The sequence below is a fragment of the Somniosus microcephalus genome, chromosome 2 (genome assembly GCF_052327205.1).
Source record: "Somniosus microcephalus isolate GS21.2 chromosome 2, FLI_Smic_1.0, whole genome shotgun sequence".
NCBI lineage: Eukaryota > Metazoa > Chordata > Chondrichthyes > Squaliformes > Somniosidae > Somniosus > Somniosus microcephalus.
Window position 1 is genome coordinate 7,549,277 of NC_140988.1, and position 20,390 is coordinate 7,569,666.

The window sequence follows — 20,390 nt, forward strand, 5'->3', positions numbered from 1 at the left end:
GTCATTCATCGTCGTGAGGAGTGCGGTGTGAATGTTTAAATAGAACGATGTAAAATTTAACAGCACAGAAACAGGCCATTCGGCCCAACAGGTCCGTGCCGGTGTTTATGCTCCACACAAGCCTCCTCCCACCCTACTTCATCTCAGCCCATCACCCTATCCTTCTATTCCTTCCTTCCTCATGTAGTTATCCAGATTCCCCTTAAATACATCTACACTATTCGCCTCAACCACTCCCTGCGGTAGCGAGTTCCACACTCCAACCACTCTCTGGGTAAAGAAGCTTCTCCTGAATTCCCTATTGGATTTATTAGAAACTATCTTAAATTGATGGCCTCTAGTTTTGGACTACCCCACAAGTGGAAACATCTTCTCTACATCTACCCTATCAAACCCCCTTCATCATTTTAAAGCCCTCTATCAGGTCGCCTCTCAGTCTTCTCTTTTTGAAAGAAAACGCAATGGAGGAAGAAGATTAGGCCTTTCCCGGGATGGCAGGAATGACGTATGAGGAGAGATTGGGTCGATTGGGCTTATACTCGCTGGAGTTTAGAAGAATGAGAGGGGATCTCATTGAAACTTATAAAATTCTAACAGGACTAGACAGACTAGATGCAGGAAGGATGTCCCCGATGGCGGGGGAGTCCAGAACCAGGGGTCACAGTCTAAGGATAAGGGGTAAGCCATTTAGGACTGAGATGAGGAGGAATTTCTTCACCCAGAGAGTGGTGAACCTGTGGAATTCTCTACCACAGAAGGCAGTTGAGGCCAATTCATTAAATATATTCAAGAAGGAGTTGGATATATTTCTTAAGGCTAAAGGGATCAAGGACTATGGGGAGAAGGCAGGGACAGGGTACTGAGTTTGGATGATCAGCCATGATCTCATTGAAAGGCGGAGCGGGCTCAAGGGGCCGAATGGCCTACTCCTGCTCCTATCTTCTATGTTTCTTTCAGTTCACTGATACCCGGGTCAATAGTAAGTGCAAGCTGTTGTTGGAGTTAAATCATTTCCTGAGTCAACCGGAATCAACCTGCCTTCAATAGCTCAATAGCTGGTGGAGAGTCGAACTACAGTGGAACGCAAAACATAGTCATCCTTAAGTTGCTGGTTGATTTCTGGCATGAATGAATGGGTGCATTCAGGACAATGGGACTAAGTGGAAAAACCTTTTGCAGAGAGCCAGCACAGACGCATTGAGCCAAATGGAACATAGGAACAGGAGGAGGCCATTCAGCCCCTCGAGCCTGTTCCGCCGTTCAGTGAGATCATGGCTGATCCGCGACCTAACTCCATCTACCCGCCTTTGCCCCATATCCCTTAATGCCTTTGGTTAACAGAAATCTATCGACCTCAGATTTAAAATTAACAACTGATCTCGCATCAATTGCCGTTTGCGGAAGAGAGTTACAAACTTTTACTACCCCTTGTGTGTAGAAGTGTTTCCTAATTTCACTCCTGAAAGATCTAGTTCTAATTTTCAGACTATGTCCCCCTAGTCCTAGAATCCCCAACCAGTAGAAATAGTTTCTCTCTCTACCTACCCCATCCGTTTCCCTTCACATCTTGAAAAATTCAATCAAATCACCCCTTAACCTTTGAAATTCCAGGGAATGCAACCCGAGTTGTATATCCTTGACACCCTTATCTAATGAAAATGGGTCAAAGTCAGTCTTGAAAATTTCACCTGGCCCAGCATCCACACCCTTTTGGGGGACAGAATTCCAATTTTCCACAACCCTTTGTGCGAAAATGAGCTTCCTAATTTCACTGAACGGCTTGGCTCTAATTTTAAGGTTATGCCCACTTGTTCTGGACTCCCCCCAACCAGCGGAAATTGTTTTGCTCTATCTACCCTATCGGTTCCCCTTAATACCTTGAAAACTTTAATCAAATCACCCCTTAACCTTCTAAATTCCAGGGAATACAACCCTAGTTTGTGTAATCTCTTCTCGTAACTTAACCCCTGGAGTCCGGGTATCATTCTGGTAAACCTACGCTGCACTCCCTCCAAGGCCAATATATCCTTCCTAAGGTGTGGTGCCCAGAACTGCTCACAGTGCTCCAGGTGTGGTCTGACCAGGGCTTTGTACAGCTGCAGGATAACTTCAGCCCCCTTGTATTCTAGTCCTCCAGATATACAGGCCAGCATTCCATTAGCCTTTTTGATTATTTTCTGCACCTGTTTATGACATTTTAATGATCTATACACCTGGACCCAAAGTCTCTTTGGACATCTACTGTTTTTAGCTTTCCACCATTTAGAAAGTACCCTGTTCTATCCTTTTTAGGTCCAAAGTGAATGGCCTCACATTTGCCTACATTGAAACCCATTTGCCAAAGTTTTGCCCATTCGCTTAATCTATCAATATCCCTTTGTAATTTATGCTTCCATCTCCACTGCTTACAATGCCACCTATCTTTGTGTCATCGGCAAATGTTGATATGTGGCCTACTAGCCCATTATCTAAGTCATTAATAAATACGGTGAATAGTTGAGACATTCAGCCCCTCGAGCCTGTTCCGCCATTGAATGAGAGCATGACTGAACTGTACCCGAACTCCATCCTCTTGCTTTGGTTCCATAACCCTTAATATCCTTGGCTAGCAAAAACCTATCGATCTCATCATCATTTAAAATCATCAATTGAGCTCGCACCTACTGCTTTTGTGGGAGAGGGTTCCACACTTCTACCACCCTTTGCGTAAAGAAGTGTTTCCTAACTTCTCTCCTGAATGGCCTGGCTCTGATTTTAAGGTATATCCCTTTGTCCTAGACTCCCCCTGCAGGGGTACTGTTAAAATTCTATGGGGGGAAAATTGGGTTGCTTTGCGCCTCCTGTTAGCGCCCTGAGGGAGCGCTAACGGGGCAGGAAGTACCTAGCGCCCAGGCGTGGCGCCGCTAACACCTCCCGCGACATCATCACTGTGCGCAGCGCCCCGCTCGCACCCTGGCTGCAAACTTTGCTCACGCTATGGGTCAGGGTCAGGGTGTCACATTTGCGGCCGCGGCGTCACAAATTAAAGGGCAAGTGCCAGGCCTGCAGTACCGCGGCGCTACGTGTCGACGCGCGTGACGCTGTTGCACGTAGTGCCGCAATATTGAATGGTAGCGCCCCAAGAGGGAGGGGGAGCGCTTCCAGTAGCCCCGCCTCCTGCTTGAGGTGCTATCATTCAATTTCTGGCGCAGAGACGCTAACTTTCTCGGGCGCTAGTTAGCGCCCCAAAGCGGGCGCAGCACTATTTTCCCCTTATGATTCCATGGGTTTGGGTTAGAAAAAAACATGAAAAATGATCAGACAGGCCTCTGGGACAGGACTCTGGGACAGGCCTCTGGGACTCTGGGACAGGACTCTGGGACAGGCCTCTGGGACAGGACCCTGGGACTCTGGGACAGGACTCTGGGACTCTGGGACAGGACTCTGGGACAGGCCTCTGGAACTCTGGGACAGGACTCTGGGACTCTGGGACAGGACTCTGGGACTCTGGGACAGGACTCTGGGACTCTGGGACAGGACTCTTGGACAGGCCTCTGGGACTCTGGGACAGGACTCTGGGACAGGACTCTGGGACTCTGGGACTCTGGGACAGGACTCTGGGACTCTGGGACAGGACTCTGGGTCACCTGAACATAGTCAAGACCTTTCTTCCTATAAAATGAAGACCTTACTCAAGCCTATTAGCTTTTTCCTCTTTGTGAATTAAACTGGAAATGTACTCACTCTGCCTAAACACCCATTAATACTCACATAAAGAGACAATGTCAGCCGGGCCGTCTTCTTTACATGGGGGCTGCGATATTCCTGTGATGGTGTTTGCTGGATATGGAGGGGTTATAGGAATATTAGCACTGATTGGCCGCTTAGGTGGTTTCACTGGTATGCTGTAACTGATGCCCTCATCATCCACCTTACAGACAAGTGCATTGTTCAGACCTGCAACACAGTCAATAGAGGCACCTGAGTCGATCTCGGACTTACGTTTTAGCTGGTAAGAATAGATCCGCTGATAAACCTACTGCAACGCCAACACAGAGGCTAGCGTGCATAATCGAGGTGGTGAGGTGGCACCGTACCAACATACGAAACTGACGGGTAGGAAAAGACCAGCTGGTCCATCAAACCTGCCTCACACTTCATGATGTCCGGAGCATCAGGACAAGACACCTCTGTCATAAATCGTGCCATTCATGTAGAAATGACTTATGAAATATATACTGGGCGGCCTGCTGGTGGTGCTGTCCAGGGAGAGTATAAATACTCGGGCACGGGCCCAGCTTGCTCAGGGACATTTTGTAAACAGGAACTAGTGAAGGATAACTAGACCTCCATGTTGTGAAACAGTCGATTAAAGCCTTGTTTAATACTCTGACCAAGTGCCTAGCAGTTTTTTTACGTCAACCTCTACGCGGAATTAAGTAGCACAGAAACAGGCCATTCGGCCCAACTGGTCTATGCTGGTGTTTATGCTCCACACGAGCCTCCTCCCACCCCTCTTCATCTCACCCCATCAGCATATCCTTGCATTCCTTTCATGTACTTATCCAGCTTCCCCTTAAATGCATCGATACTATTCGCCTCAACCACTCCCTGTGGTAGCGAGTTCCACATTCTCACCACTCTCTGGATAAAGAAGTTTCTCCTGAATTCCCTGTTGGATTTATTAGTGATTATCTTATATTGATGACCCCTAGATTTAGTCTCCCCAACAAGTGGAAACATCTTCTCTATATTTACCCTATCGACCCCTTTCATAATTTTATTTATCCACTTCATCTATTGTCCTCACCCTTGAACTAGACTGAAGCTGATTTATCGAATAGTCTCAGCTTACATGGTGCTGGTTACAGTTAATGATCCACATTATCACCAAACAAGGGATTAGAAATAATAAAGGACTCCGGGGAGACGAGCAGACACAAATGAGAGGACACCACGGAGATAATTAACTAGCATCGAGAGTAGGATCCTTCTAACACTGGCACAGACACTCAGGAATTAAAAAGGATCCAATGGATAGAATCATAGAACGATACAGCGCAAAAGAAGGCCATTTGGCCAATTTGGCTCTCCAATTAGTCCCACTCCGCCCCCCCCTCACCCCCCCTACTCCCCCGCCCCCCCCCCCACCCCCGCTCTTTCCCCACAGCCCTGCAAAGTTTTTCCCCTCAAGTATTTATCCAATTTCCTTTTGAAAGTTACTATTGAATCTGCTTCCACCGCCCTTTCAGGCAGCGCATTCCAGATCACAACAACTCGCTGTGTAAAAAGAAATTCTCATGTTAAATTTATAAAATTCTAACAGGACTGGACAGACTAGATGCAGGAAGGATGTTCCCAATGGCGGGAGAGTCCAGAACCAGGGGTCACAGTCTAAGGATAAGGGGTAAGCCATTTAGGACAGAGATGAGGAGGAATTTCTTCACCCAGAGAGTGGTGAACCTGTGGAATTCTCTATCACACAAGGCAGTTGAGGCCAATTCATTAAATATATTCAAGGAGTTAGATATATTTCTTAAGGCTAAAGGGATCAAGGGATATGGGGAGAAGGCAGGGACAGGGTACTGAGTTTGGATGATCAGCCATGATCGCATTGAATGGCGGAGCAGGCTCGAGGGGCCGAATGGCCTCCTCCTGCTCCTATCTTCTATGTTTCATCTCCCCCCTCCCCCGGGGAGTTCTTTTTGCCAATAACCTTCAATCTGTGTCCTCTGGTTACCGACTCCTCCCGCCGGTGGAAACCCTTTCTCCTCATTTACTCGATCGAAATGCCCTGGTGATTTTGAACGGCTGTATCTAATCCGGCGCGCATGTGCACGGTTTACCTCTGATGTGGTAGACCCTTTTGGGATGAGGGTTGTGGCGGGTGATGAAAATGTTGCCGGCGGGTTGATGAGAGTACTTGCAGTTGTCGGTAGTCACGGGCCGAGGCGTATTGTGGCTGAGGGAAGGTAGAGGTGGCTGCCCCAGTCTGTTTCGTGCCTGCATTGGGTCGTTTCTAGACACATATTCCAAATGAATGAAAAATAAACTTTAATACAAATCACTGTTCGACCAAAAGACTGCGGATGATTGAAATCTGATTTTTTTTTTTACAAAAGCAGACGATGCTGGGAACACTCGGCAGGTCAGGCAGCATCTGTGGTGAGAGAAACAGAGTTAACGTTTCCGGTCGATGACCCTATAACTCTGTTTCTCTCTCCACGGATGCTACCTTGACCTGCTGAGTGTTTCCAGCATTTTCTGTTTTTATTTCAGATTTCCGGCATCCGCAGTGTTTTCTGCTTTTTGTAAGGTTTCAGGTTATTGGTCCTTTCATCCGAACAGTTTGTCAAACTTTTACTTTTGTGTCATGGCAAATTTCTAGATTGTGTTCCCACAACAACAACAACTTATATTTATACGGCGCCTTTAACGTAGTAAAACGTCCCAAGGCGCTTCACAGGAGCGATTATCAAACAAAATCTGACACCGAGCCACATAAGGAGATATTCGGACAGGTGACCAAAAGCTTGGTCAAAGAGGTAGGTTTTAAGGAGCGTCTTAAAGGAGGAGAGCGAGGCGGAGAGGTTTAGGGAGGGAATTCCAGAGCTCGGGGCCCAGGCAGCTGAAGGCACGGCCACCAATGGTGGAGCGATTAAAATCGGGGATACTCAGGGATCACATCTAATCTGATCGTAATAGTCAAAACAAGGAACAAAACAAGAAGCAGGGAATTATAAGCCAGCTGGTTTAACATCGGTAGTAATGAAATGCGAGAGGGCATTGAACAGCAGGCTATAAATGCCCATCTAAAGAGTGCAGAACCCATAAGCGTTATCACAATTTCCAAAGTGATACTTTGAGCCCCACAGATTTGCTGGAATTCTTTGAGGGGGTAACTTAAGTTAGTGACTGATTTATGTAGATTTGCAGGAGACATTGCACATGGTTCTGCACGTGAGGCTTTTCGTGACTCATTACAGTAAACCAACTAGCTGGAATTGGCTTGGCAGCAGAATTCAAAAGGTGCACAGGAAGAGGGCAGAGATTGGATTGCAGGGCGCTCTACAGGTCAGCTCCGGATACCGTCGCGTTACAACAAAACCTGTCGATGTCAGACGGATCTTGGCATGAGATTTTCAGTCATGACTTGTAGACCTCAGCACAGAGCTTTTCACGTAGATTAGTGATTGTGTTACTGGATTAGTAATCCAGCAGGTCCCGGACTAACGATCCAGAGACATGAGTTCAAATCCCACCACGGCAGCTGGGGAATTTAAATTCAGTTAATTCAATAAATCTGGAATAAAAAGCTAGTATCAGTACAGCTGTAATGGTGACCACGAAACTACCGGATTGTCGTATAAAACCCATCTAGGTCACTCATGACCTTTCAGGGAAGTAAATCTGCTGCCCTTACCCGGTCTGGGCCTACAATGTGACTCCAGACCCACAGCAATGTGGTTGACTCTTAACTGCCCTCCGAAATGGCCCACGTGAACTTGTTCAGACCAGAGATTATTGCCTAAAATGGGTTCCCAATATTTTATTACCCTTACCAGAATGAGGATTATACATTCAGTAAACCAGGCTGGGGCTCTTTTCTCTAAAAAAAAGACTGAGAGGTGACTTCATAGAAGTCTTTAAGATTATGAAAGGGGTTTGATAGGGTAGACGTAGAGAAGATGCTTCCACTTGCAGGTGAAACCAAAACTAGGGGCCATAAAAATAAGATAGTCACTACTAAATCCAATAAGGAATTCAGGAGAAACTTCTTTACCAAGAGAGTGGTGAGAATGTGGAACTCGCTGCCACAGGGTTAATTTTCAGAGTACAATGGCCATGTGGGTTGATTTGAGTAAAATAAGACATTAATGTAAATATTAATGAGCATTAAAAATTGAAAAGTCATTAGCTTGTAGACTGAATATCCTCGGATAATTTCTTGAATTTGCCACCGCTGGCCTTATATCCATTTGTAAATTTTAAATGAACAATTTTCGACATCTAGCTGGATTTCATTGTGAGATGAACAATTTAATGGATGATAGAATCTTGCAGCACGGAAGGAGGCCATTCGGCCCATCGTGCCTGTGCCGGCTCTTTGAAAGAGCTCTCCAATTAGTCCCACTGCCCCCTGCTCTGCCTCCATAGCCCTGCAAAGAGAGTGTTTCCACTCGTGGGGAAGAGCAAAACTAGGGGCCATTAATATAAGATAGTCACCAAGAAATCAAATGGGGAATTCAGGAGAAACTTCTTTACCCAGAGAGTGGTGAGAATGTGGAACTCGCCACCACAGGGAGTGGTTCACTAATGTCCTTTAGAGAAGGAAATCTGCCGTCCTTACCCGGTCTGGCCTATATGTGACTCCAGACCCACGACAACGTGGTTGACTCTTAACTGCCCTCTGAAATGGCAGAGCGAGACACTCAGTTGTAACAAACGGCTACGAAAAACTCGCCAAGGCTTCTTCGGTAGCATCTCCCAAACCCGCGATCTCTACCACCTAGAAGGACAAGGGCAGCAGGCGCATGGGAACACCACCACCTCCAAGTTCCCCTCCAAGTCACACACCATCCTGACTTGGAAATATTTCGCCGATCCTTCATCGTCACTGGGTCAAAATCCTGGAACTCCCTCCCTAACAGCACTGTGGGAGCACCTTCACCACACGGACTGCAGCGGTTCAAGAAAGCGGCTCACCACCACCTTCTCAAGGGCAATTAGAGGATGAACAATAAATGCCGGCCTTGTCAGCGATGCCCACATCCCAAGAATGAATTTTTAAAAAATTGAGGCAAATAGCATAGATGTATTTAAGGTATAGCTAGATAAACACATGAGGGAGAAAGGAATAGAGGGATATGCTGATAGGGTGAGATGAAGAGGGGTGGGAGGAGGCTCGTGTGGAGCATAAACATCGGCACGGACCAGTTGGGCCGAATGGCCTGTTTCTGTGCTGTGCGCTCAATGTAATTCTCTAAAAACTAGCTGTATAAAGAACTTGAACTTACGCATTTCTGCTACTGGGGTTCCCCTCTTGGGGATCTGTTGGTGCCATCATCACAGCCTCGCACAATTATTCACACCACTGCAGAAGGGCAAAAGGAAATATATGATGAACTCACAGCCTATTGTGATCAAGCAGCCAAAAGACTATTCACAAACCTGCTGTGCACTAAACAAAACAATGGTTGTTGGTCGCCATGCTTCTCGCTCCATGTGGTGTTGGCCGTGGCTCAGTGGGTCGCACCCTCACCTCTGATGTCACGAAGGTTGTGGGTTCATAGTCCCCACTCCATGAGACTTGAGCGCAAAAATCCAGGCTGATACTCCCAGTGCAGTGCTGACGGAGCGACGCACTGTCGGAGGTGCCGTCTTTTGGATGAGACGTTAAACCGAGGCCCCCGTCTGCTCTCTCAGGTGGACGTAAAAGATCCCGTGGCCACTATTCAAAGTAAGAGCTGGGGAGTTCTCCCTGGTGTCCTGGCCAATATTTATCGCCCAACCAACATAAAAAAAACAGATTATCCGGTCATTATCACATTGCTATTTGTGGGAGCTTGCTGTGCGCAAATTGGCTGCCGCGTTTCCTACATTACAACAGTGGCTACACTTCAAAAAGTATTTCATTGGCTATAAAGCGCTTTGGGACGTCCGGTGGTTGTGAAAGGCGCTATATAAATGCAAGTCTGTCTTTTCGTATTATCATGTGATCAGACATTCTTACCCTCTGGTTTAAATGTTGTCATTAGCTTTGTAGAATGACAGCAGCATTCTTCAGAAAATTCAATATCACTTTCTGATATAACAGTAACAAATTACCTTTATATCTGTGCTGAACATTAAGGAAGACGTGCATTTCTACAGCACCTTTCACAACCTCAGGACATCCCAAAGCACTTTACAGCCAATGAAGTACTATTTTGAAGTGTAGTCACTGTTGTAATGTAGAAAACATGGCAGCCAATTTGCACACAGCAAGCTCCCACAAACAGCAATGTGATAATGACCAGATCATCTGTTTTAGTGATGTTGGTTGAGGGATTAAATATTGGCCCCAGGACACCGGGGATAACTCTGCTGCTCTTACTTTGATATAGTGCCGTGGGATCTTTTACATCCACCGACAGGGCCTCAGTTTAACATCTCATCTGAAAGACAGCACCTCCAACAGCGCAGTACTGGAGTATCAGCTGAGATTTTTGTGCTCGAGTCTCTGGAGTGGGACCTGAACCCACAACCTTCTGACCCAGAGGTGAGAGTGCTGCCCACTGAGCCACAGCTGACACTGAAAACATTGGGTCAGTGCCATTGACATGTCAGTTTGCAAAATTAATGCATAGGCCCAGAAATTCGGGTCGGAGGCTTCCCGCGGGTGCAAGCCCCCGACCTGCACTTACCCAGCGCACCAGCCATTGAGCTGTGGGCCCGCGCGGGAGTCCGATCCTGGGCCTCCTCCAACTATCAGCGCGCAGTTCTTGCGTATCCCAGGGGCGCAGTTAGTTCGAAGCGTCCCCTGGGGTCACGTGGGCCATGGAGAGCCAATGGTAGCAGGGAATCTGTATTCATAGATTTGACAGGAAGACCTGTCAAAACTATAAATACTATAAGCCCCAAAACATCACTAAAACTTCAAATAATTTTTTTTTTAAATCACATTTTTAAAATAACTATAAATTACATAAAATAACTATTTTAAACAATAATTTAAATTTTTGAAAAAATTAATTACAGTTTCTAACGGGGCTAAAAATAAACTTACCTTTCTTTAAAGTATTTAATAATAATAAACCTGTGGAAAAAATGTTTTAATTTTACTTAATTAACCACTTACCTTGTTAAAAGCAGGCCTTGCGACTGCTTTTTAAAAGCGTAGCTCCTGGAGACTTACCCTCCCGGAGAAACCTGCAAAAAAAACAGAAGTTCCAGGCGTACGCGCTGCCTCTCCGGCGCACGCGTTCAACCTGTGAACCCCTTCCTTCAAGGGAATGGAAGTTCCGGTTTCCCGCACACGCGATGTGCATGCACGAAACCGGCACTTTCGTTGGGCCTACGCATGAGTACCCAGCGCATACTCACCCGTGGGGACCCGAAGTTCTGGCCCATTATTAAAACTGTCCAGCTTAACTCAAAACACTGAAAATATATTGCAAACACCACAAAGTATTTTCGAAGTGTAGTCACTATTGTACTGTAGGAAACGCAGCAGCAAACTTTGCTGCAGTCTCGTGGAGTGGGATTCTGAACCCGCAACCTTCTGACTCCGAGGCGAGCGTGCTACCCACTGAACCACGGCTGACATCTAAGTGAATTGATCCAGGATATTATTAATTTAATTTATTTTATGATGTTTATTATATTACCATCCAGGACAAAGCAGCCCGCTTGATCGGCGGCCCATCCACCACCTTAAACATTCACTCCCTCCACCACCGGCGCACTGTGGCTGCAGTGTGTACCATCTACAAGATGCACGGCAGCCACTCGCCAAGGCTTCTTCAGCAGCACCTCCCAAACCCGCGACCTCCACCACCTAGAAGGACAAAGGCAGCAGGCGCATGGGAACACCACCACCTCCAAGTTCCCCTCCAAGTCACACACCATCCTGACCTGGAAATATATCGGCTGTTCCTTCATCGTCGCTGGGTCAAAATCCTGGAACTCCCTCCCTAACAGCACTGTGGGAGCACCTTCACCACACGGACTGCAGCGGTTCAAGAAGGCGGCTCACCACCAGCTTCTCAAGGGCAACTGGGGTTGGGCAATAAATGCTGGACTTGCCAGCGATGCCCACATCCCAAGAATGAATTTTAAAAATCTCAATAATCTACTTCTTTCCCCAGTCTGGTATGGGGATAGATCTAATCGGGTGCAAAGGATTTTGGACTTTTCAATCTGGACTTTTAATACCAGTTTTAAGGAAAACCTAAAGGATGGGCAAGAAACCCTGGATTACTTGTAGAAAGAGCAGCGTTTGATTAAAAGTATTAACAACAAAGGATAGAACACAGAACTGTTAAACTTGACTGTTCAGAAGGCATGTTGGGAAGCTTGACCAAATTTGAAACGGTATCATGGATTATTATTGTTGCTTCAGGGTGTTGAAGGCTTCAAGAGACTAAACTAAAAGGGTTAAATTATGAGGATAGGTTGCATTGACTGGGCTTGTATTCCCTCGAGTATAGAAGTTTAAGAGGTAATCTAATTGAAGTGTTTAAGATGATTAAAATATTCGATATGGTAGATAAACTATTTCCTCTGGTGGGGGGAGATGAGAACAAGGAGGCATAACCTTAAAATTAGAGCCAGGCCATTCAGGGGTGATGTCAGGAAGCACTTCTTCACACAAAGGGGAGTGGAAATCTGGAACTCTCGCCTCCAAAAAGCTGCTGAGGCTGGGGGTCAATTGAAAATTAAAAGCTGAGATTGATAGATTTTTGTTGGGTAAGGGGATTAAGGGTTACGGAACCAAGGCGGGTGGATGGAGTTAAGATACAGATCAGCTGTGATTTCATTGAATGGCGGAACAAGCATTTGGGGATGAATGGCCTCTGTTATAAATCTCATCATCATGAAGAAACGACTCATGAAATAACACTGGATGGCCAGCTGGTGGCGCCGTCCAAGGAGTATAAGTACTCGAGCGTGGGCCTAGCTTGTCCAGGGACATTTTGTAAGACAGGAACTAGTGAAGGACAACTAGACCTCCATGTTTTGAAACAAGTTGATTAAAGCCTTGCTTTATACTCGAACCAAGTGCGTAGTGAGTTTTATTATGTCAATTTAATCAACTTGATATCGACTCCACGCTCTGAGTGATTTCTGGAACAGCCTGCTACGACTTCAACTGCAGAAGGGAACTCCAGCGTAGAAATCAATCCATCATGGACAAACTACTCAGACCCACCCGTCTTGACCTGGACCTGAATTCATCTACAACTGCTAAGGTATGGAAACACTGGTATCGTACCTTCAGCAACTTCCTCAGGGTGCGTGGTGAGAATGTTCCTGATAAATTAGAGATACTTGCCAATTATGTATCTCCTCATGTGTTTGACTATATCGAAGACTGTGTAGACTATGACTCCGCTATCCTAATATTATAGCGACTATATGTTAAGGCCCCAAATGAAATTTTTGCTCAGCATCTACTGGCCACAACTCGACAACAACCCGGGGAATCACTTGACGAATTCCTTCAGAAACTTTGCAGGCTCAGCAAGGATTGTAATCTTAAAGCTGTCACAGCTGAGCAGTACCAGGAGGAGTTAATTCGTGATTCCTTTATTAATGGGATTGCGTCTCCCTTCATACGCCAGCATCTGTTGGAGAATAAAACCCTCGAGTTACAGGCTCCTGCTCCTATCTTCTATGTTTCTATTCGAAGCTCCCAGCATGCCTAGCCTAGCTGAGAGGAGCGTGTACAGGGAAGGTGGGCTCCCCATCACCCATCTATGAATGGCCAGTGACATTCTATACCTAGAGTGCAAATCTGTCCACTTATCCCCTGTATCACACCATGTGAAGGGCAGCAGCTGCCTGTACAGTGGCCTGAAAGTGGTAATTCAACCTCTTGGATCTGCTGATGCTCCTGCACTGCTCAAGCCTCCCTGTTACGATAGCAAAATACTGCAGATGTTGGAAATCCAAAATAACAACAGAAAATGCTGGAAAAACTCAGCAGGTCAGGCAACATCCGTGGAGAGAAATTTGAGTTGACGTTTCGGGTCGAACCCTTCTTCAAAACTGGGCATGGTTTATGATGTAATTGAAGCTGTTTGATAGATTTACTGATCCTTGCCTATTGTCCTGCCCTCAACCTGTACCCTCCCCAAACCCCCCCCCCCCCCCCGCCACCCACCAACTCCCCACAAGAACAGAGCTGCTGTGGGATAATGGACCACATAAGGCAGATCTGTGCCCACTTCACTTCTGAGGAACAGGAACCCTGGATCATCAATGTCAAGTTAACATTTGGATCCAGTGTTATCCCCCCTCCCCCCCCCCCCCCCATAAGACCAGCCACGTTTTAAATACAGGCTTTAAATATAGAAAAAAAACGCCTCTAAAAAAATACAAAATGATAATTTTCCATGTTGTCATTATTGAAACGTCGAGGTGGCAAAGCAATATTGTTTAAATACTTGCCTAAAACACGATCTGTCTCCATTGCTACCCGGTTACAGATAACTGGGGGTTCAATGTACAGATCGCAGGGGGGGGTACCGACCCCCCTAAATCACAAAGTGGGTCAGGAAAGCGCGATTGTTACGAAATGAAGATTGTTTGAGGGGGGAGGGGAATAATCTCCTTCATTTATAAATAAAAAACAACCACTTCACATCGACTGGGCTGTCTTAGTTCAAAAAGGTCAGTATTTTTGGACCGCTGTACGATTTTCTAGCCTATTACACACACACATATCTATATATATTAATTAAATGTGTGTGTGTGTAGACATAATACTATTCTGCTAATACTTTTTTTAACCAAATAAAACTTTTGGGTCTAGTTTTGTACCTCAAGTCTCTTTATTGCTGTCAATGTGTTACAGTGTTACTCTCATATCTACACTTGCCTTGGCTATCCCATCCATTTTACCATCATTACCTGTGCTGGGGTCCCACAGCGCTAGACCGACCGTCCCGTCTCCCCTTGTCTGTCTGGTCTGTCTGTCTGAGCCTCCTCTCTCCTCCTGGGTCGCTGCACTCCCAGGGTGGTGTGAGCGGAATTCAACCTGGGCTGGTGTTGTGAAGTGTTGCCTTTGTTGTTGAAACACACACTCAAATGCCTTAGATACAACACACACACACACACACAAACCTTCCTTTCTCCCCCTTTCCCCACCCTGGTCAGAACGCCAGGCAGACACGAACAGATTAGACACCACACCAAGCACAAACCTTCTGCCAAACACACACAGACACACACAACAGAAAACCCACGAGTTCCAGATGAAATCTCCGAACTATCGGCTCAGAATGTAGGGGGGCGGGGGGGGGGGATCAATCTCAGCCCCCGCGCCCGGTAATCATTATTATTATCTCGACGTGTTGCCAACCTCACAATGACATGGGCAACATCCTAAAGTTGACATTGAGCGGCAATAAACGCTCTCCATTTCAGTTGAGGGGGAAACATATTGTTGCTTTGAACAGGCAGACTTCAGAACGGGTCCAGAGCTTTAAGACAAGTACAATTTCCGACTAGAATTCCTGTCCCCTGCACCAACCCTCTCAGCACGGGTTGAATGGCTGAACCACACAGCCCAGAAGGTCTCAAATTTGCTCCCATTGGGTCTGCGTGGAGTTTATCTGATTTCAGAGGGTCAGGGTGTGGCAGTCATCATCAGTATTACATTTGGGCCACACTGCCCCTGGGCGATGGATGGAGGATACCATCAACCCAGCTTCCTGACGCTGATTGCTACGTAATTTCGCATGCTGGGAAGTACAGAGGTGTGGACACTTGGGCGAGAGCAGGTTCGGGCTGGCCTTACGCCACCCGTGGCCCAATAGCCTCCCGATTCCTACTGTCAGAGAGAGGGTGCAGAGGAGATTGACTAGAATGGTACCAGGGATGCGGGGCTTCAGTTATGTGGAGAGACTAGAGAAGAACATAAGAACACGGTGGCATAGTGGTTAGCACTGTTGCCTCACAGCACCAGAGACCCGGGTTCGAATCCGGCCTCGGGCGACTGTCTGTGTGGAGTTTGCACATTCTCCCCGTGTTTGCGTGGGTTTTCTCCGGGTGCTCCGGTTTCCTCCCACAGTCCAAAGATGTGCGGGTTAGGTTGATTGGCTATGATAAATTGACCCTTAGTGTTAGGGGGATTAAATACGTGGGGTTACGGGGATAGGGTGGGATATGTGTTGGTGTAGGGGTTACGGGGATTGGGTGGGATATGTGTCGGTGCAGGCTCGATGGGCCGAAATGGCCTCTATCTGCACTGTGGGGTTTCTGTGATTCTGTGAACATAAGAATTAGGAGCAGGAGTCGGCCATTCGGCCCCTCGAGCCTGCTCTGCCATTCAATAAGATCATGGCTGATCTTCGACCTCAACTCCATTTTCCCGCCCAATCTCCAAATCCCTTGATTCCCCTAGAGTCTAAAAATCTATCGATCTCAGTCTTGAATATACTCAACGACTGAGCCTCCACAGCCCTCTGGGGCAGAGAATTCCAAAGATTCACCACCCTCTGAGTGAAGAAATTCCTCCTCATCTCAGTCCTAAATGACCGACCCCTTATCCTGAGACTGTGACCCCTGGTTCTAGACACTCCAGCCAGGGGGAAACAACCTGGGGTTGTTCTCCTTAGAGCAGATGAGGTTAAGGGGAGATTTAATAGAGGCGTTCAAAATCATGAAGGGTTTTGACAACACAATCTGGCCCAATCTTAGTGATGCTGGCTGGGGGATAAAGATTGACTCCAGGACACCGGGGGATGTCCTTGTGCACCAGTCGCTGAAGGTGAGCATGCAGGTGCAGCAGGTGGTTAAGAAGGCAAATGGTATGTTGGCCTTCGTAGCGAGAGGGTTCGAGTACAGGAACAAGGATGTCTTGCTACAGTTGTACAGGGCCTTGGTGAGACCACACCTTGAGTACTGTGTGCAGTTTTGGTCGCCTTACCTGAGGAAGGATGTTCTTGCCATGGAAGGAGTGCAGCGAAGATTCACCAGGCTGATGGCAGGAATGACGTATGAGGAGAGATTGTGTCGATTGGGCTTGTACTCGCTGGAGTTTAGAAGATTGAGAGGGGATCTCATCGAAACCTATAAAATTCTGTCAGGCCTGGACAGACTAGATGCAGGAAGGATGTTTCTGATGGTCAGGGTGTCCAGAGCCAGGGGTCACAGTCTAAGGATAAGGGGTAAGCCATTTAGGACTGAAATGAGGAGGAATTTCTTCACCCAGAGAGTGGTGAACCTGTGGAATTCTCTGCCACAGAGGGTGGTGGAGGCCAGTTCATTAAATATATTCAAGAGTTGGATATATTTCTTAAGGCTAAAGGGATCAAGGGATATGGGGAGAAGGCAGGGACAGGGTACTGAATTTGGATGATCAGCCATGATCTCATTGAATGGCGGAGCAGGCTCGAGGAGCCGAATGGCCTACTCCAGCTCCTATCTTCTATGTTTCTATGATAACTCTCCTGCTCTTCTTCGCAATAGTGCCGTGGGATCTTTTAGGTCCACCTGAGAGAGCAGATGGGGCCTTGGTTCAACGTCTCACCCGAAAGACGGTACCTCCGACAGTGCAGCACTCCCTCAGCACTGCACTGGAGTGTCAGCCCGGATTATGCGCTCAGGTCTGTGGAGTGGGGGCTGTGTTAAAAGCATTATATAAATACAAGTTGTTGTTGTACATAGGACCGATGGAAAAATTTCAATTGTGTGAATCTTAATCTATTGGATCCAGTTGAATTCAGGAGGGCCACCTCCAAACTCTTGTCTGAAATATATCACGACCCGTGTAGATTCCTTGTGCCGCTTGCAAGTGGTGCACGTTTGCCAATTCCTTGGAAAGCAAAACATAATAAAACCAAGAAAGTAACTCGCTAATAAAATTAAAATCACATTGGCCCAGATTTTGCAGTGGGTAATAACGGCAATCTCTTTCGCCGTCATTACCCCGCTGAAACTGGCCGTAACTTCAGGATTTAGCGCATGCGCAGATAAACTCGGAAATCCTAAAGTTGCGGTCAGTCATTCCTTGCTCTGCCGCAGGCTGCGCTGTGGAACCCCCACCCCATAGCCGGCAATCTGTCAAATCACTTGAGCTGACGGAAACTTAAGCTTTTCCACGCTAATATCGCTGTTAAACTCCCCATTAAACGTTAAGCCTTGTTGGAATAGGTGTATCTGGGGTTTTAACAGCGTATTGACTGATAAATAACTGCTCTGGCCCTGAAAAACTAATTTTATATTGGTAGAATGTTAAATTTCTCCATTATAATAAAAATACTAGATTTTAAAATAATAATAAAAATGTGTTTTTTTTAAAGTTTGTTCATGATATTTCAGCTTCTACCTTAACCCCATGTGTATGTCCCAATCTTTATTTCGCTTGCTGTAAAAAAAAAATTAAAGTAAATCAGTGCTTTATTTCCTGAAATTATTTCCTGGTTTGCTATCTGTGATTGGCTGCTTAGACAGCTTGATGACGTTAGAGTCGTAGAGTCATAACGGCACAGAAGGAGGCCATTCGGCCCATCGAGTTCGTGTCGGCTCTCTGTAGAGCAATCCAGTCAGTCCCATTCCCCCGCTCTATCCCCGTAGCCCTGCAAGTTTATTTCCCTCAAGTGCCTATCCAGTCTCCCCTTGAAAACATTGAGTGTCTCCGCTTCCACCACTTCCGTCGGCAGCGAGTTCCAGGTCCTCACCACTCGCTGCGTAAAAAGGCTTTCCTCACATCCCCCCTGTATCTCTTGCCCATAACCTTAAATCTGCGCCCCCTAGTCCTTGTACCATCAACTAGTGGGAACAGCCTTTCCCCGTCTAGCCTATCCAAACCTGTCTTAATCCTGTACACCTCTATCAAATTTTGCCTCAACCTCTTTTGCTCTAATGGAAATAAATCCAGCTTCTCCAACCTGTCCTTGTAGCTAAGATCCCCCATCCCCGGAACCATTCTGGTAAATCTCCTCTGCACCCTCTCAAGGGACCTTCACATCCTTCCTAAAGTGTGGTGACCAGAACTGGACGCAATACTCCAGTTGTGGCCTAACCAGCGCTTTATAAAGGTTCAACATAAATTCTCTACTTCTGTAATCAATACCTCTATTTATGAAGCCCAATATGCTTTGCTAACCACTCTCTCAATATGTCCTGCCACCTTCAGGGATCTATGCACATTAACTCCCAGGTCCCTCTGTCCCTGTACACTCTTTAAAACTGTGCTTTTACGTGTATATTGCCTCTCACTGTTCCTTCTGCCAAAATGCATCACCTCACACTTCTCTGTATTAAGTTCCATCTGCCACTTGTCTGCCCATTCTGTTATGTCCTGTTGCAGTCGATTGGTGTCATCGACAAATTTAGAAATTCTACTTTCTATTCCAATGTCCAGGTCATTTATATATATCAAAAAAAAGCAGTGGCCCCAGCACTGACCCTTGGGGAACACCACTGTCTACCATCCTCCAGTCTGAAAAACAGCCATTTACCACAACTCGCTGTTTTCTGTCCTTAAGCCAATTCCTTATCCAAGCTGCCACTGACCCTCCTATACCATTACTGCTGCTCACCGCTAGGGTATCCCGGTTTGACCGCGCTACAATCAGTTACACATCAAGAAAGGTAAGGTTTTCACCGCAGAGATCGCTTTCTTCCAGGTCAGCCTTCACTTCGCTACTGACAGCAAATTACGGGCCTTTGTCTTTCAGAGTTGGAAGTGGCCGGATGCTCTGCACTAACACCATAGAATAAGAAGATGGCACTTTGAGATATTGGCATAAATCAACACGCTCAAGAACAAAGAATTATTGCACAAAACTAAACCAGCTTCTCCTCCATCTGGAAACTAGGAATTGTGGCACAGGATATAAAAGATCCCGTGGCACTAAATTTCAAAGGGCAGGGGTGTTCTCCCCGGTGTCCTGGCCAATATTTACCTCTAATTCAACATCACTAAAAAACAGATGATCTGGTCATCAACACCTTACTGTTTGTGGGAGCTTGCTGTGCGCAAATCGGCTGCCGCATTTCCTACATTACAACGGTGACTACACTTCAAAAGTACTTGTACGATAGCAAAATACTGCAGATGTTGGCAATCCGAAATAACAACAGAAAATGCTGGAAAAACTCAGCAGGTCAGGCAACATCCGTGGAGAGAAATTTGAGTTGACGTTTCGGGTCGAACCCTTCTTCAAAAACCCGAAACGTCAACTCAAATTTCTCTCCACGGATGTTGCCTGACCTGCTGAGTTTTTCCAGCATTTTCTGTTGTTGCTTCAAAAGTACTTCATTGGCTGTGAAGCGCTTTGGGAAGTCCTGAGGCCGTGAAAGGCGCTATAGAAATACAAATCTTTCTTTTTTCTTTCTGTGATCTTATTCCCTCCGGGATTGTTTGCAGCAGCGTCCGGGGGATGAACCAGGGCAATGCTTGAGGGGTTGACAGCCCGCATTGTGGTCCAGGGAGGGGTCACTAGAAGCTCCGCCTCTGAAGGCGGATTCATCCAATCACAATCCCTGATTGACAGTCCGAAGTGACCAATCACCGCAGGCGCTGGCTCGCCTCCGCCCCCCCCTTTCTGCGGCGCAGCTTGTGCGCAGCTTCTTCGGAGTTGGGAAGATGGCGGGGACTGTTGGCAAGGTAAGGGGGAAGAGCGAGCGATGCAATGCAGTTTAATCAATGCAAATTGTGTTAGAGAGAGAGAGCGGGTCTCCGACAGGGCACGGAG

At 46.7% G+C, this 20,390-nt stretch overlaps 2 protein-coding genes across 4 annotated transcripts in view; one reads left to right on the top strand and one right to left on the bottom strand.

Moving 5' to 3' along the window:
* The window catches only part of LOC147122530 (protein TBATA-like), a 38,901-nt gene extending 24,023 nt beyond the window's left edge, over window positions 1-14,878 (bottom strand). Inside the window, exons 1-4 of one of the 3 annotated variants that reach the window (XM_086006280.1) lie at window positions 14,596-14,874; window positions 8,997-9,073; window positions 5,826-5,998; window positions 3,751-3,936 (exon numbers count right to left, since the gene is read on the bottom strand). In XM_086006280.1, the coding sequence (XP_085862406.1) occupies window positions 3,751-3,936; window positions 5,826-5,998; window positions 8,997-9,046 (409 nt within the window). In that variant the 5' untranslated portion in view covers window positions 9,047-9,073; window positions 14,596-14,874. Of the gene's footprint in view, window positions 1-3,750; window positions 3,937-5,825; window positions 5,999-8,996; window positions 9,074-14,595 lie in introns of all 3 variants that reach the window. The other 2 variants (XM_086006289.1, XM_086006297.1) reach the window with 2 other exon arrangements.
* Window positions 14,879-20,214: 5,336 nt separating this feature from the next.
* Window positions 20,215-20,390, top strand: part of LOC147122531 (alcohol dehydrogenase class-3) — a 33,637-nt gene continuing 33,461 nt past the window's right edge. Inside the window, exon 1 of the mRNA XM_086006309.1 lies at window positions 20,215-20,302. Within this exon, the coding sequence (XP_085862435.1) occupies window positions 20,282-20,302 (21 nt within the window). The 5' untranslated portion in view covers window positions 20,215-20,281. The remainder of the gene's footprint in view (window positions 20,303-20,390) is intronic.